Source organism: Pteropus alecto, unplaced genomic scaffold (genome assembly GCF_000325575.1).
Source record: "Pteropus alecto unplaced genomic scaffold, ASM32557v1 scaffold37, whole genome shotgun sequence".
Classification (NCBI taxonomy): Eukaryota; Metazoa; Chordata; class Mammalia; order Chiroptera; family Pteropodidae; genus Pteropus; species Pteropus alecto.
Genome location: NW_006440605.1, coordinates 747,392 through 763,530, shown reverse-complemented (window position 1 = coordinate 763,530; position 16,139 = coordinate 747,392). Strand labels below are relative to the sequence as shown.

General features: G+C 46.5%; 1 protein-coding gene and 1 non-coding gene across 2 annotated transcripts; both read right to left on the bottom strand.

The window, feature by feature from the left end:
• Positions 1-119, bottom strand: LOC112484165. The gene has a single exon (XR_003047907.1). It is a non-coding gene; the product is annotated as a 5S ribosomal RNA (ribosomal RNA).
• Positions 120-5,333: 5,214 nt separating this feature from the next.
• CLEC4G (C-type lectin domain family 4 member G) lies at positions 5,334-8,172 on the bottom strand. The gene is made up of 9 exons (XM_025050541.1): positions 8,118-8,172; positions 7,689-7,844; positions 7,296-7,349; positions 7,091-7,153; positions 6,858-6,962; positions 6,474-6,563; positions 6,105-6,253; positions 5,873-5,988; positions 5,334-5,594 (listed from the first exon to the last, which is right to left on the bottom strand). The coding sequence occupies exons 1-9, from the start codon at positions 8,170-8,172 to the stop codon at positions 5,456-5,458; spliced, it is 927 nt and encodes a 308-aa protein (XP_024906309.1). The 3' UTR covers positions 5,334-5,455.
• Positions 8,173-16,139: the final 7,967 nt, after the last annotated feature.

The window sequence follows — 16,139 nt, the reverse complement described above, 5'->3', positions numbered from 1 at the left end:
CACCTACAGCACCCAGTCTTCCTGTGTGGTCTCCCATCCAAGTACTAACTGGGCCCGACCCTGCTTAGCTTCCAAGATCAGACAGGATCAGGCGTGTTCAGGGTGGCATGGCCGTAGGTTATTATTATTATTCCCACTTGAGAGATGCAAAAACCGATGCTCAGAGAGGCAAAATAAGTGGCAAGCATGGGTTTTGGACTTTGGACTTTCTGTCAGCATCTGCCAAATTCATTCATTTGAGCCATCTGTGAGTGAATCCGGGGACACAGGAGAGGTGAGAGTCCAGGGGGTGCCAAACAAGACAGGAATGGGGCTGCCCAGGGCTGGAGAAGAACTTGTCTTGTCTCACCCTGGGGGCTTCCCCAGACACCTCAGCCAACCTGGTAGGGAGCTTTGGGATCCTAGGGGTTTTCCTGGAATTGGGAGGAGGGAGATGGGAGATTGGAAAGAACAAGCTACTCTGTCTCAAGGCTATTTCCTTGGAAAGTGGGTTGACGAGTGGAGCCAGTTTGTCCAGGAAACTCTGGCTGGCCTCCAAGGTCACCACTGACCTGCTGATTCAGCCCCAGAAAGTGTGGTCCTGTGGTCACTCAGGGAACTGTTGGTGGGGACACCGGCTGGGAAAGAAGCAGAGGGCAGCTAAAAGGGACTTCTCCTACCCCCCGTTTTCTCTGAATAAGCCCCCTCAGCCTCTAAAAAGCAGACCTTCTCTGAATAAGCCCCCTCAGCCTCTAAAAAGCAGACCCTCCTTTCCTCCACATCTCGCCCTTCAAGCCAGAAGTGGTGGGGGGCAGGGAAGGCCAGGGGATTGCTTCTTTAGAAAGTTCCACGTCCAACCTCACTACGTGGGCATATCACCTTCTATCCTTCCTCATCCTCTCCTCTCACTGTCAGACTGTGCGCCCCAGGGGGGCAGCAACCATGACTTGAACCCCAACATTTCATTATAACACTCTTTAACCATACAGAAAAGTTGAGTTTTAGAATGAAAGACCCATCTTTAGATTCTACAATCAATATTTTCTATACTTGCTTTATAACATCCACTCATCCATTTACCCCTCTTTCCACCCCTCAATCCATCTTATTTTTTATGCATTTCACTTAGTTGCTTACATCAGCTCACTTCTCCCCAAATACTCAAGGTGGAGGGGTTGTAGAACATGAACTGAAATGCAATATTTGTTTGCCACTCTCCTTACTTTTTTTTCTTTTTGAGTAAAATGACATAGGATGAAATGCACACATTCTAAGAGCGTTTTCTTTGAGTTTTGACAAATGCATTCCCCTTGTAATCCAAATGCTTGTCAAGATCACAGAACATTTTCATCACTCTAGAAAGTTTCTTCATGGTCCTTCTCAGGAAATCTCTGCCTCTACTCACAGGTGACCATTGTGCCCATGTTTTTTTCCTACCTGGAGTAGTTTTGCCTGTTCTAGAACTTCATATAAATAGGCTCCTAGAGTCCATATTATTTTGTGAATGGCCGCTTCCACTCAGCTTATGGATTTTCAGAAACCTCCATGTCCAGAGACCCTGGTCTCTTTTTCTCCATCGAATGCCAGTGCCTGATGTAGAAACTAATTAGCACTGGAGAAATGTTTGTGGATGAGAAAATGATCGCTTTGCATGCATGAATGAACGAATGAGTGAAATTGCTGCTCGTTTCCAGGAGACTTGATCCCACTCCCCTCCAGCTTCTCTTGCCAACCTCCTCCTTGGTCTTGGTTCAGGGGCTGTAATTCCTCTCCAACTCCTGCTTCCCAGTCCCCCGGTCGTCCCATAAAAACATGTGTTATCAGGCACATGTTACTGCCGACTTCCTGTCTTCCCCCATTATCTGCTTCAACTTCCAGCTTCATTTCCTTCTCTCCTGCTCTTCTCTAGATAAACCCCTCCACCTGACTCTAGAACTGCAAGCCTCTCCTGGGTCAAAAATGTCCTCTCTGATCAACCAGAGCCCTGAGACATTGCTGATGGGGGTGCAAAATGGTACAACCACCTTGGAAAACGGTTTGGCAGTTTCTTATAAAAGCTAAACATTCACCTACTATCTAACCCGCTGCCAGGTATTTACTCGAGAGAAGTGAAAACTTAAAGCCATAAAAAATCGTACAAGAGTGTTCATAGCAACTTAATTCATAGTAACTCACACTGGAGACAATGCTAACATAAGTCAATGATGAAGGGATGTGCAGATCATGGGCCAGCCACACAATGGAAGGAGTCAACAATGAGGAGGAACAAATGATGGATATACACGACGGTGTGGATGAATCTCAGAGACATGCCTAGAGAAAGGATCTAGGCACCAAAGACAACATATGATGTGATTCAATTTATGACATTCGAGAAAAGACAAGTCTCATCAATGGTGAAGAAAGCAGATCGTTGCGGCCTGGGGCAGGGCTGGGGAAGGAATTTGATGGAAATGTTTTATATCTGGAACGTAGTGGTGGCTACACAGCTGTATAAATTTCTCAAAACTCTGACTTGGAGCTTGAAATGGTGAGTTAAAATTTTTGAAAATTTTAATTGTGGTATAAAATAGATATAACATAAAGTTTACATCTTAATCATTTTTAAGTGGATAGTTCGGTGCATTCACTGTTGAGCAACCAATCTCCAAAAGTTTTTCATCTTGCAAAACTGAAACTCTGCACACATTAAACAACAACTCCCCACGTCTTTCTCCTCCCAGGTTCTGGCAATCACCACTCCACTTAATGTTTCTATGAGTTTGATTACTCTAGGTACTTCAAGTAAATGAATTAATGCAGTACTTGTCCTCTTGTGACTGGTTTATTTCACAGTAACAGAGACTTTGTAGATGTGATTAAAGGTTTAGAGATGGAGAGATGTTATGTATTAAAGAATTTGATTGGTCTTTGTCCCTGGTTCTTGGCAAGAAGCATCTAAACCCTTGGGATTTCCTAAATAATAGGAGTGTCTTTGATCTTCGTGGAGGCCCCTTGGCTTACACCTGAATTCATACCAAGAATATGGCTCAGGGTGGGGGCTTGTCGTGCCAGAAAGATTAACCATGGGGAGTGAAACTTTCAGCCACCTGACCTCCAGGGAGGGGATGTGGGCTGAAGAATGAGGGCAATCACGTGATCAATGATTCAATCAACCACAACTTTACAATGAAACCCCAATAAAAACTTTGGACACCAATGTTCAGAGGAGCTTCCTAGCTGGTGAGCACATCAAAGTGCCGGGAGGGTGACATGTCCTGAGTCCATGGGAAGAGACACGGGACCTCTGCGTTTGAGATACTTCCAGCCCTCATCCTTTGGGTCTCTTCATTTAGCTAGTCTGGATTTGTGTCCTTTATAACAAAACTGTGACTGTGAGTATAGCTCTTTCCTGAGTTCTGAGTCATTCTAGCAAATTATGGAACCAGAGGGAGTTGTGAAATGGGTTGGTCAAATCAGTTGGTCAGAAGTGTAGGTAGCCTGGGGCCCCTCAAACTTGCAATGAGAGTAGTCTTGTTAGGAACTATGCCCTTAATCTGTGGGTGGGATCTGAACTAACTTGGTGTGGTTAGTTCCACAATTGTATTGCAGTATTACAGGAGATCATCCTGGATCATCCCTGTGGGCCTTAACTGCAATCACAAGCATTTCTATATAAGAATTCTCTATAAGAGGGAAACAAGGAGATTTGACCCAGAATGAGAAGGCAATGTGACCACTGAAGTAGATGCTATCCTGCTGGCTTCGAGATGGAAGAAGGGGCCATGAGCCAGAGAATGTGAGGGATGCAGCTCTAGAAGCTGAAAAAGAAGGAAGCAGATTCTCCCCTGGAGCTTACAGATGGAGCCTGGCCCTGCTGACAGCTTGATTTTTGTCCCAATGAAACTAATTTTGGAATTCTGAACTCAAGAACTGTAGAGAATGTGTGTTGTCATAAGCCGCCAAGTTGGTGGTCATTTGTTACAGAAACCCTAGGGGACTCATATATTCCTCCAAGCCAACTGTCTGAAATCCATCAGTCTGGCAGACAGTCCACTAGGTATGTTATCTGTCCAGGAGTCAGGTGGCTCGCTCTGGGCTGCAATTGTAGAGGGTCCAGAGAAGGGCTGGGGGATTGGCTGGTTACAGCACTGAAAGGCTTCACCTGGCCAGGGTGTTTGGGGGTTACTCTCTCGTCTTCCTGCTCAGCCGATGCTCTCAGGGCCAGGCAGCTGGGGGCTCCTAGCAGCTTTGGTTCTGGACTCAGTTCTACACAGAACTAAAAGCTGCTAGGCTGCCACACCTCTTAGTTAGACCCATCTCCACTGGAAATTCTGGGAGAGCCCCCAGGTCTCTGAGATGGGAATAGGAAACTTTGGGAGTACAGGGTGAATTCAGATCAAAAGTCCCCTGTTAATAAAGCCAGGCCCTGTGTACCCTGCATCCCCTAAATGGGTTCACCCATACTTAATACCTTCCAACATCCTCCACCCGCAAAACCCTCCCTTCCCAGCTCCACATGCTGAAATCTCACTGTGTCCTGAAAGTCCATCTTCTCTGGAATGTATTTCCTGATCGCCCTGCCTGTGATCACAGAATTTAAGTGCCAGAGACAGAAAGGACTTGCTCATCAGAACTGGGCGAACCCCTCACACCAGCCTCAGGGCCTTGTCTCAGGCAGCCTGTAATCTGCACAACACAATGACAGTCTCAAGGAAAGGGGCCACCACTTTGGTGTCTCCACACAGTGCCTTTCCCTGAGAACACAGGTGGCTCCCCTGAATTCATCATGTGTCACTCATTCATGCATTCCTTCCCTGATCACTGGTCACATTGTTTCTGTACCTAGCTAGACTAGAACGGGGAGGTCTGGGGTTGGGGCAGAGCATGGTAAGAACTGAGTCCGACTCACCCTTGTGTCCCCAGCACCCCATAGCCCTCCTAGCCCTGTGCAGGCTACTCACTGGTTTTGGGGGCGTCGTAGGACCATGAGGTCACTTAGAGGGGTTGGGGCCACTCAAAGGGATCATGTCAGGGACTCTGGGATAAAGCTTAGAAGATCTTGCAAGAGCCAGGAGCCAAGATTCACTTCTTAAACTTTTATTGATGCTCCCTAGGGCTTTCGAGGCAGTTCATAAAACCCCTATCTTCGAGGCCTCCCAGTTTGGGGGGAAATGTAAGGAAACCAAACAGCTCCATCTCAGGGTCACCTACCTTGGCCAGGGAGGGAGGTGGGGTCAGATCACAGGGCCCAGGAGGCAATATTTTGGAAGGGGTGGAGGCTAAGTTCGGCCAGCATGGGAGGGGTTGTGGTGAGGTTGGAGCAGAGGTCCCAGAGCGCAGGCACTGGATTGGGTTGAGTTAGGGGGGTGGTTCTCAGTGGTGGTGGGTGGGAAGGGGGGGAAAAAATCAATAGCGGTGGGCGGAGCCAGAAGAGGGAGCCGCTCAGGCAATCTCACAAGTGGCCGTGGGCGTGGCTCGCGAGCACTGGGCGGACTCAGCAGCTGGACCTTTTCTCGCAGATCCAGTTGTCCCTCTCATTGTTGCACGGGGCATCGTTCCATAACCCCGTGTGTAGAATCATGCCGCAGTCCTCGAGCCCCCAAGAGTCATTGGGCTCTCCCACGTTCCAGTGGCTGCAGTGGTTTGGCAGTGGTGTTGCCAGGGGTCTAGGCTGAGGATGGCCCTGGCATCTAGCCTTCAGGGTTTAGCCTGTTTATTGCTTGAGTCTAACTAGACAGCCTGAGGATCTAGCTTGAGCGTGCCCCTGGGATATAACTTTTTACCCCCCAGAGTTTATCTTTCAGCCAGTTCCTGTGGGCTAGCCTGCCCATCCCGGAAGAGTTCCTGAGATCTGTCCAAAGTACTGACCCTAGGATCTGACCTTTCCCACTCCCCAAGTTTCTTCCCTCACCTGAAGCTGAGCGAGACTCCGTCCACCCACTGGTAGCCCTGGATCTTGTTCCCGCGGCGCACAGCCCTCAGCCCCAGCCAGTAACCGCGTCCTCTCGTATTCCGAGTCAGGAAGCTCTGGATGGAAGGAGAGACTGAATCAGCGGGGTCCACCCCACCGGTATTCATCTCCTGGGCCCTGCCCCCTCAGGCAAAAATTCCACCTCCCACCTGGGACCAACCAGGCTGCGCACCTGCTCATCCAGGCCCTGGACAATCACCAGGTGCGCACCCAAGTCTGCGCAGTTGCGCTGTGCCGCTTCCCACGTGGCCTGCAGCTCGGAGAAAAAGTAGCAGGAGCCCTGGAAGGGCAGCCACGACGTGGGGCACTGCTTGCAAGAACCTGCGGGGTGGCGAGTGTCAAAAACGTAGACTGCTCCCAGGTGGAGCAGGCAGAGGAGATTGGGGGGGTGGACCCCGGGGACACAGGCAGAGACATGGAGAAGAGGCCAAGGTCAAACGGCGAACTTGGAGGATCGGGTAACCCCGAGGCCCAGGGGCAGGGTCCACTTGTCCCCCCACCACCACCACCTCTCCTTTCCCCCCCATCCTGTCCTGCTCACTGTTCCCTAGTTGGACAGTCTCCAGCGCCTGGAACAGCTCACTGCGGATGTTCTCACGGTCCCTACCTGCTTCAGCCAAACTCTGGGTCACTGCAAGGTCAAAGAAGTCCAGATTTTAGCTGGGGTCAGGGTCAGGGGTAGGGTTACATCCATGTCCGTGGTCAGTGTAATGTTCAAGAATGACAGCAAGGTCAAAGACTGTTACAGAGGGGTACGATCCAGGTGTGATTGGGGTTAAAAGTAGTCAACGGCAGAGCCCAGGGGTCAGGGTCAGGAGGGGCCTCGCCTGGAGCAAGAGGTCAGGACAGAGGGATCAGGACGTGAATCAGGTCGGGTGACCCGCGTGGTGAGAGATCAGGGGTTGTCGCCCTGTCCCACCCTCACCGCGGTTGCTCAGTTCATTCAGGGCGCTCTCTTGCTGGATCAGCTTCACCTGCGCCTCCTTAAGCTCTGTGCGCGCGGTCTGCAACTCCTCCTGTGTCCTAAGGCCTGGGAAAAGGGCGGGCATCGGGACCAGACCACGGAGACCTCCTCCAATCCTGGTCTTAATCCCCGCCCCACACCACGAGAGCCGCCCACAGCCCGCAGGCTCCGCCGCCTCAGTCCACGTGTCTCACAGCAGCTATTGCAGGCTCGGACCTCCTCCTTCAAGGTGCCCAGCTCCGCCGTCTGCTTCGAGGCTGAAACGATCCCCGCCCGCCCCGCACACGCCAGGTCATCCGCGGGAACTCATGGGAAACCCTTCCCCACTCCGAGGCCAGCGCCGGGGACCCTGGGATACCCAGCCACCCACGAACCCAGGAGTCCCGGGACTGCACGCACCGTTTGTTCTCAGCAGATCCTGGCGGTGGAGTAGAGCCCCGCGCTGCGTAGAGGCTGCGGAGAGAGACTCCTGTAGGCGTGGCCCCAGGGACTCACCTCCCCTCGCAGGGGTAGTGTGGGAAGCCCCGTCTTGGGACGCACAGAGGAGGCGGGCAGGGGTACAGCGCACAGGATGTCCTATGCGCCAAGAGGAAACAAGCACACACAGGGACTGCACACATTCATGCACACACATGTGGGTGCACACAGCCCGAAGATGCACACGAACTCTGTTCATACTCAGCCCCAGGCAGGGCCCCCGCTGGTGTGCCCTGGGGCGGAAGAAAGAACTAAGCTGGGAGTTAGGGTATGGAGGTCTGGGACGCGATCTCCCCATCATACACGGTCACTCACCCTTGGAATGGAGGATGCTCAGAATGAGGGCCCACAGAATTGTGGTGATCACGAGAGCCAGGGCCAAGAAGAGAAATCGCCATCCCCAGCGTCCGCAGTACCCTTGAATAACGATGGACTCCTGGGTCCCTCCTGTACCAGGACCATTCTGGATCCCTGGGCCCGGAAGGCCGAACCCTGGACTCTTAAATTCCTCCCAGGAAACTGGGATTCAGAGAGATTAAGTAACCCCTATGGTCACACAGCCCTTAAGTGGCAGAGTTGAAATTTGAATCTACTGTACAGTTGGCTCTAGAGATTGTAATGTCTCTCCTGCACCCATTATTTGCCCCCTCTCTTGGCTGTTACTCTCCTTTCCACCATCAAACCCCAAACCACTGGCTGGACAGGGACCCAAGGGGGCCAGTGAGGCAGTCCCATTGCTCATACCTCCAGAGACCTCCTCGAGCCCGCCACTCCACTTGCTGTACCGGGCAGTGTCCATGGTGTGCAGGCTCCCAGCCCTGGGCATAGATATAAATACAGCCTCTTCCCTCACCCTGCCCCACCCTCTGTCTCTTCCTTCCTTTTGATCTTCCGCGTCCCAATTCCTGGTACCAAGGACCCATTGTCCAATCACAGGACTGGGCCCTTCTTGGATTGGGCTGGGGGAAAGGGCGAGGTGGGATAGGGGAAGTGGGAAGAGTTGGGGCTAAAGAGAGGGTAGAGAGAGTGGAGGGGACTGAGCATATCTGCATATATACTCGCACACGCAGTTCCAGCCATCCTGGGCTGGTGGCTGTAGCAACATCTCCAGACTGCTGCTGGAGGCTTCACTTTGGGGCTCGATCCCCATCTCATAGGTCAGGGGCTGGGCTTCCTCCCAAGAGGGACAGGCTGAACCCAACTGAGTTCCAGCTCCTCCTTTTGGGTCCCTGAGACAGCCTCCCTCTTGGGCCTGGTTTCCCAGGCCAGCTCAACTTCTTTCTTCAGCTCTCCAACAGGTGCCTGCCAGAGGCTTACTCCTTAATTCAATGCTTGGCCAGAAGGCAGAACACAGACGTTTGTTAGGTGGTGGTCAGCTAAGCTTCTGGCCTCAACTCTTGGGTGAGTGGGTGGAGGGATGTATGTCTGTAGCTTCTAGAGGCCTCAGTTCTTCTCCTCTGTACAAAGGGGGACAGCGGCCGGGCCTCCCTGCAAGGAACACTGCGATAAGGAACTAAAGTTATGCATATCAAGCCCTGGCACCATCCCAGGTACAAAACCCAATAACTGTTCATTCATTCTTTCAGCAAATATTGAACACCTATGGTATGCCAGGCATCGACATGGGAACTGGGCATTGTCCGACTGTGGGGCAAAGGTGTAATGGCCACCGTAACAAGAAAGTATCTTCAGATGGAAGAACGATGCAGACAACTTCATAGAGTATCATAGAATTTACCATAGGATAATTTACTAATGAGAAGATTGGGTTGGAGTGGACAAACAACCCAGCAATTCTGCACAGATTATTCTCTGCTGCAGACTCCCACTGCTGTAATTTTTAAATAGTATAACTCAGATACTAATGATTGACAAGACAAAGAGACAAAAAATGCAGTAGTGCCAGGAGCCATACCTTTGGGTGATTTTGTGACAGGTAATTGTTTAAATCCATGTTATCACCAGTTTGATATTGATCTAGGTTGTCATGCCGATCTGGCAGTTACTAACGAAAATATTTATGGCTACATTTTTAAGGAACACAGATTATCATCAACTAGCAGGCTTTGATATGCTTGCTAAGGACAGTGAGGTTGGTCACAGCAGGAAACTTAAAAAGGAATTAAAATGTGGACACAGAAATGGAGTCGGTTTTGTTCACATCTACCTCTATACCGGCATACATCAGTGCCCCAAATGAGCAAATTTCCTCCTTCTTGAAGCAAACATTCCAGTGGGGGCTAGGGAGAGACAGACAGTAAGTCATGAACATGGTGAAAAAGTAAGTCATATAGATAGTGGTTCTCAACTAGGGGCAATTATGACCCCCCAGGGGACATTGGGCTCCTGTCCAGAGACCTTTGCAGTTGTCAAAAGTTGGGGTAGGGTGTGACACTGGCATCTGGTGGGTAGATACCAGGATGCTTCCCAACACCATACAATGCAAAGGACAGCCCCACAACAAAGAATGATCCGGCCCCCAGTGCTGAGGGCAAGGACCCTAATATAAAATATTTAGAAGTCCCAAGTCTATGGAAGGAAATGTCAAGTAGGATAAAGAGCTTGGGAGTGCCGGGCTGGGCCAGTGGTCAGTAAACGAGGTGGCAGCGAGGGTGGGTCTTGCTGAAAAGGTAAAATGTTATTTTTTTATCGAGCACTTCCAGCCCCTCTCGTAGATGTGTAAACATGCCCCACTTTCTCAAATCCTCTCAGCGATGCTCAGGAATAACAAACATTATCCACATTTTATTTAAAATTTTTATTTGATGCCTGTTTTCCCACCTTGTTCCAGGAAGAAATGAGAGAGACATACGTAATAAAATAAAATAAAAAGACGAAAACATTTTTTAAAGGAAGGCAAAGGGGAATGAGGATGTGGAAGGGAACGTGAATCTAAGAGACTGGGCTGGCGCACAAGGTTTAGACCAAGGTTTAACCCTGCTCTCCACCAGCACAGCTCCTCCCTTTCTTGCAGCAGAAAATTAGGAGAAGACCCCTGGAGAAGAGCAGAGAGTTAGTTGGTTCAGAGGAATCTCTCCGAGCAGATGTGTAGACCAACTCTTCACTGAACTTTCCATAAACACAGTAGCCATTTTCTACCACTGGGCCAAGATAGATGGCTTCATTCACAGGCACGTGCAGTTTGAGGAAAAGTAGGCTGGCCTTAACTCAGAATGAATGACCCGCAACGTGGTCGGGGGCTCATAGCATGCTTCAAATACGGGTGAGTTTGAGTTTGAGACTGTGGAGTGAAGTTGGACGAATGAGGGGCAAGGCATGGACTTCTGTGGATACCTGGGAGGTGTCTGTCACTTTGTCACTGGCTGTCACCCCACCGCCTCTCCAGGGACCAAGTCTAAATGAGAATCTGAGCAGAGGGGGAATGATCATCTAATTACAGTGGGAATCAGATGTAAAAATGTCACCAATGAGCCAGATGATAACCTCAGGCAAATCGCATAGTCTCTGGGCCCCAGTTTCTGTATCTTTACCATCAACAGGTGGTAAAGCATTTGTTGCCCAATGTATTATGTTTCTGTGGCCTTATAGAAGACAGATGTGAATGTATTATGAAATTTTAATATAGACCCCCTTTCCCTTCAGTCACCACCGACCTGCGTTCTGTCTTTAGATTAATTTGCATTTTCTAGACTTTCTTATAAATTGGAATCATCCAGTATTTAGCCTTTTGAGTCTGGCTTCATTCACCCAGCATAATTATTGATACTTCATTTCTTTTTATTGCTTAGTAGAATTTCATCGTGGGGCTATACCATTTTGTTTATACATTTACCTGTTGATGGACATTGGGGCTGTTTCCAGTTTGGGGCTATTAGCAGAAAAGCTGCTAAGAACTTCTGTGTGTGAATATTTGTGTGGCCATATGCTTTCACTTGTCTTGAGTAAGACCATCCAGGTACTCATTCCCTCAGGGCTAACACACGACAGCCTCTCACTAATTCATTTATTCAATATATATTGAGGGGCTGCTACGTGCTCTGCTGAAGGTCCTGGCCATGTAATAGTGAAGGAGATAGCCAATCCCTGCCCAGATAGCTCTAAACCTAAATATTTGAGAAGCAAAACTTTGGGGAGAATTTCTGGGTAGAAAGGACTTCTTAGTCCAAAATATCGAGAAAATAACAAAAGAATGATTAATAAATTAAGCTACATTTTAAAAACTTCTGTTTTGACTTGGGTCATGTTTTGTTAAGAAGCTGTCTGTTTCTTCCAGATATTTAAGTTTATTGCCATGCAGGCACACAGACCGTGTTCTTAATTTCTGATTACTTCTGTATTTTCTTCTCGTTCCAGGCTTACTGCAAGTAGATCCTGCTTGCGAGTCTCTTTTTTTTTCTTTTTTACAATTATATTGTTTTATTACTCAAATTTCATAATTGTTTGTGAGTCTTTTTCTAAAAAGCAGATTTTATTTATTCTTTCTGTGTCTTTTGGTTTAAAGACATGATATTATTTACTAGTTAAGGGTCGAACTGCCTGGGTTAAATCTCAGCTATACCATTTATGAGCTATATAATCTTAGAAGAATGAATAAACCGTCTTCCCGTGCCTCAGTTTCTCACAGATAAAATGGGAATAATATTAATAGTAGTTCCTACCTCATTGGACTGTTATGAGCTTATATGAGTTAATATGTATAAAAGCTCTTAAACCTGGTCGTTGTTGCTATTTTTTTCTTCAATTATTTCACCTTTTATTTTTAAAAATCCCCTACTCTTATCTTCTTTTGGTTTATTTTTGCTTTCTAAAAACCAATTTATGAAGTGCAATCCTTAATTCCTTCACTTTCATTTCTTGTCCTCTATCTCTTTCTCTCTTCTCGCTCTCATTTTTTATTCCCTTTACTTAAAAAAAAAAAAAAAGTCTTTAAATTTTTATCAGCGAACTACTTTTGCTCTTTCTCATTGAAATCTCATTCCCTCTTCTCGCTCTCATTTTTTATTCCCCTTACTTAAAAAAAAAAAAGTCTTTAAATTTTTATCAGAGAACTACTTTTGCTCTTTCTCATTGGATCTCATTGTGGCTTTAGATTATGTTTCCTGACACCTGGATATTTTGAATATCCATTAGAAGTCGATTCACTCTTCTGGCTTACTTTCCCGTAAATTGTTTATGTCCTACTTGCATCTTTTTCTAAAAGGCGGTTCGATTTTTTTCTTATTAATTTGCAGACGTTCTGTATGTATTACGGATACAGGTGCACTGATCACCTCCCAGTGGTGGCTGGTCTTTTCACTTTCCTTATGGTGCTTTTGATTGCTCATCAATTAGTAAGTAAAACTTGGTGGGCACACACTCCGAAACAAACTCGTAGGAAACTAGTTGTACAGGCAGCAGCATGTCTAGATCTCAGTAACCTGGGGTCGCAAGAAGCAGAAACCACTTGAGATTCATGGCTCGGTGACATTTATGCAAGTCACACACACGCAACCACATCAAGTATGCGTACTGAAAAACATGTGTCACACACATCTAGTGGATGCCGATGGACAGAGAGAGGAGGAAAGATTAGACATTAAAGGTCAGCAGAGCTCAGAGGATGATGCAGGGCTGAGAAAGGTTATTTTCCACAACATGGGAGGGTCCCTCTCCTCTTCCTAGAAGTTCCCTTGTTCCGAGACGTAAGACTCATCTTATCTTCATCATCTCAAGTGGAACTTGAGTCAGCGGGCATGGACGGCTGACTTAGCTGCGGGATTTTACCGCAGCGCCGAACTTTCTGGGAGGGCATACCCTCCTTTTGGGACTCTATGAGGACAGGGGTGCTCAGAAGGAGTGAGGGTTCCGTGGAAGGAAACAGAAAAAACCACAAGGATTGCATAATCTCATCAGAATGTGTTCTTGGGAAAGGATCTAGATGAAATTCATCCATTGCCCTGTATGGAAGAGAAAGAATAAATGTGTTCGTGGGATCACAAGAGGTTTTCTGGAAGAGGTAGCATTGGATATGGTCCATGTACACTGTTGACAGAGTAAAGAAGGGTACAGCTTAGGCAAAGGCAAGGATGCAGGAAAACGAGTCTCTTTTGCATACGCCTGGAGCTGAAGCTACCTCGTGGAGCCCAGGGGGGCTGTCCAGCCCAGCGAGACAACCAGAGGCTACCTGTCCCACGTCCCACGCCTGGAATTCTCCTCAGAGAAAATGAAAGAAGAAGGGAGGTCCCAGGCAGGAGGATAGCCAAAGACCTCTAACCTCTAGCCCTGGACCATAACAGGAAAAAGAGACTCATTTTGGGTGAAGAAGGGGACAGAAGTGTAGAGAGCATGCAATGAGGGATTTTAAAACAATGTGATGGGGGTGGCTCCATAGTGTAGTGTTTAGCACATCTGCTTTATACGCAGAAGGTCCTGGGTTCACACCCCAGGTGGAGCCATGGACCACACCCCCATGGGAGGAGACGTCCCGCCTTCAGAGATCCAGTTCATAAGGGAAGATGGCAACATCCCTGGGTCAGGGGTGGAAGTGTGGGGAGGACTCGAAGAGGAGGGAAAATAAAATAAAATAAAACAACGTGATAGTTCTAGGACACACAGGGGACTGTAAGGACCCCTGGAGACATCTATCTCAGCCTGGAAAATCTGGGAGGGCTTCCTGGAGGAGATGTCTAGAGAAGTAGAATTATTCTGAAGGAGATGGGTGAGTGAAAGTGTTTTTAACACATTAACATGTAAAGATTGAGATGGAGGAGGGAATGGGACTTCTCAGAGGAACAGAATAATTTATGGACAGTAGTCTGGGACTGGGGTGTCACTTAGGGCCAGATCAAACAAAGACTTGAAGAGAGAGGACAAAGGAGTTGGACTAATGTGGGAAGAAGGCAAAAGTCACAGGATTCATCCCCAAGACCAAGGTCACTCTGTTATTTCTATTCTCCCCAGAGACAGGAGGCTCACTACTCACCAGGGAAACCAGCTCAGTGAAAAGGGTATGTTATGCTTTGGTCATTGCTGTTAATTTTGACTTTGTTTTTTTTTATTATAAAAAAAATTATGTATGCAGAAAGGTATGCAGAAAAAAAGTCATGAAAACCCATGTCTTCCATTCAGCTTTATCAAGTTTTGACATCTTCACATATGTCAAGTCCTCTTAAAAGTAAATAAATCATAACAGATAGTGGAAGCCCATGTACTTTATGGTCTTATATCTCTCCTTCACTTCCCAAGGCAACTGTCCTCCCAAACTTGATATTTATCCTATTAAAACATACTGTAACTATGTATCCATTGAGACAACATACTGGGTTGTTTTGCACATCTGGAAGCTTTATACAAACAGTACCACATGGTCCATATCCTTCCACAATTTGTTTTTGTCCCCTCTGTGTTACAATTATGAGATATGTCTATTCAACACTAATTTTTCATTAAAAAAAGATAAACGCAAGGCAACGAATGCTTAGTAAACAGAAACCTAGATAAAACTTCCTTAATTTGATAAGCAGTCATTTCCAGGAACCCACAGAAATATCTGACTTACTAGTGAATTTTGAGAACCAGTTTTGGTTAAATTAAGAACAAAATAAAGATGCCCATGTTGCTATTTTACCAATGCAGTAAGAAAATAAAAAGAAATAAGACCTATAAATATCGGAAAGGAAGAGTCAAAGTTGACAGTACTTGGAAGCCATGATCATCTACCTAGAATATCATGGAGACTTAACTTCTGGACTAATTAAAGAATGCAGCAAGATTAATCTACAAAGGGATCAGCATCTGAAAATCAGAGAAAGAACAAATCCTCTTCCTAATATACGAAAAACCCTAGAACATTAAAGAGTAATCATCACAAGAATACAAATAAAACTATTAAACTCAACTAAGATCTGAACAAATCAAGAAATAATGTGAGTTCCACAAAAGAACACTCAGTATTTTAGTTTAATTCTTCACAAATTAATTATAAATTCAATGCCATCCCAATAAAAATCCTAAATAGATTTTTTATTTTTATATTTTTATTTCTTTCAATTACAGTTGACATACAATATTTTATTAGTTTCAGGTGTACAAGACAGTGATTAGACAGCTATATAACTTATGAAGTGATCACTCTGATAAATCCAGTATCCATCTGACACTATATATAGTTGTTACAATACTACTGACTATATTCCCCATGCTATGCCCTACATCCCCCTGACTACTTATAACTACCAATTTGTACCTCTTAATCCCCTCCCACTTCATCCATCTTCCACCCCACAATTGGGAAACTATCAAAATGCTCTCTGTATCTATAAGCTTGTTTCTGTTGTTTGTTTTTTCTGTTCTCTGAATTCCACATATAAGTGAAATCACATGACATTTGTCTTTCTCTGTCTGACTTACTCTATTCAGCACAATACCCTCTAGGTCCATCCATGTTGTTCCAAATGGTAAGATTTCATTCTTTTTTATGGCTGAGTAATATTCCATTGTATGTGTGTACCACCTCTTCTTTATCCATTTGTCTACTGTGGACACTTAAGGTGCTTCCATATCTTGCCTATTGTAAATGATGCTGCAGTGAACATGGTGTATATATCTTTTAAATTAGTTTTTCTGTTTTCTTCAGATAAATACCCAGAAGTGAAATTACTGGGTCATATGATCTGTTTTTAATTTTTTGAGGAACCTCCTTACTGTTTTCCATAGTGGCTGCATCAGTTTACATTCCCAGCAGCAATGCACGAGGCTTCCCTTTTGTCCACATCCTTGCCAACACTTGTTTATTGATTTATTGAAAACAAGGACTGGTACAGTGTG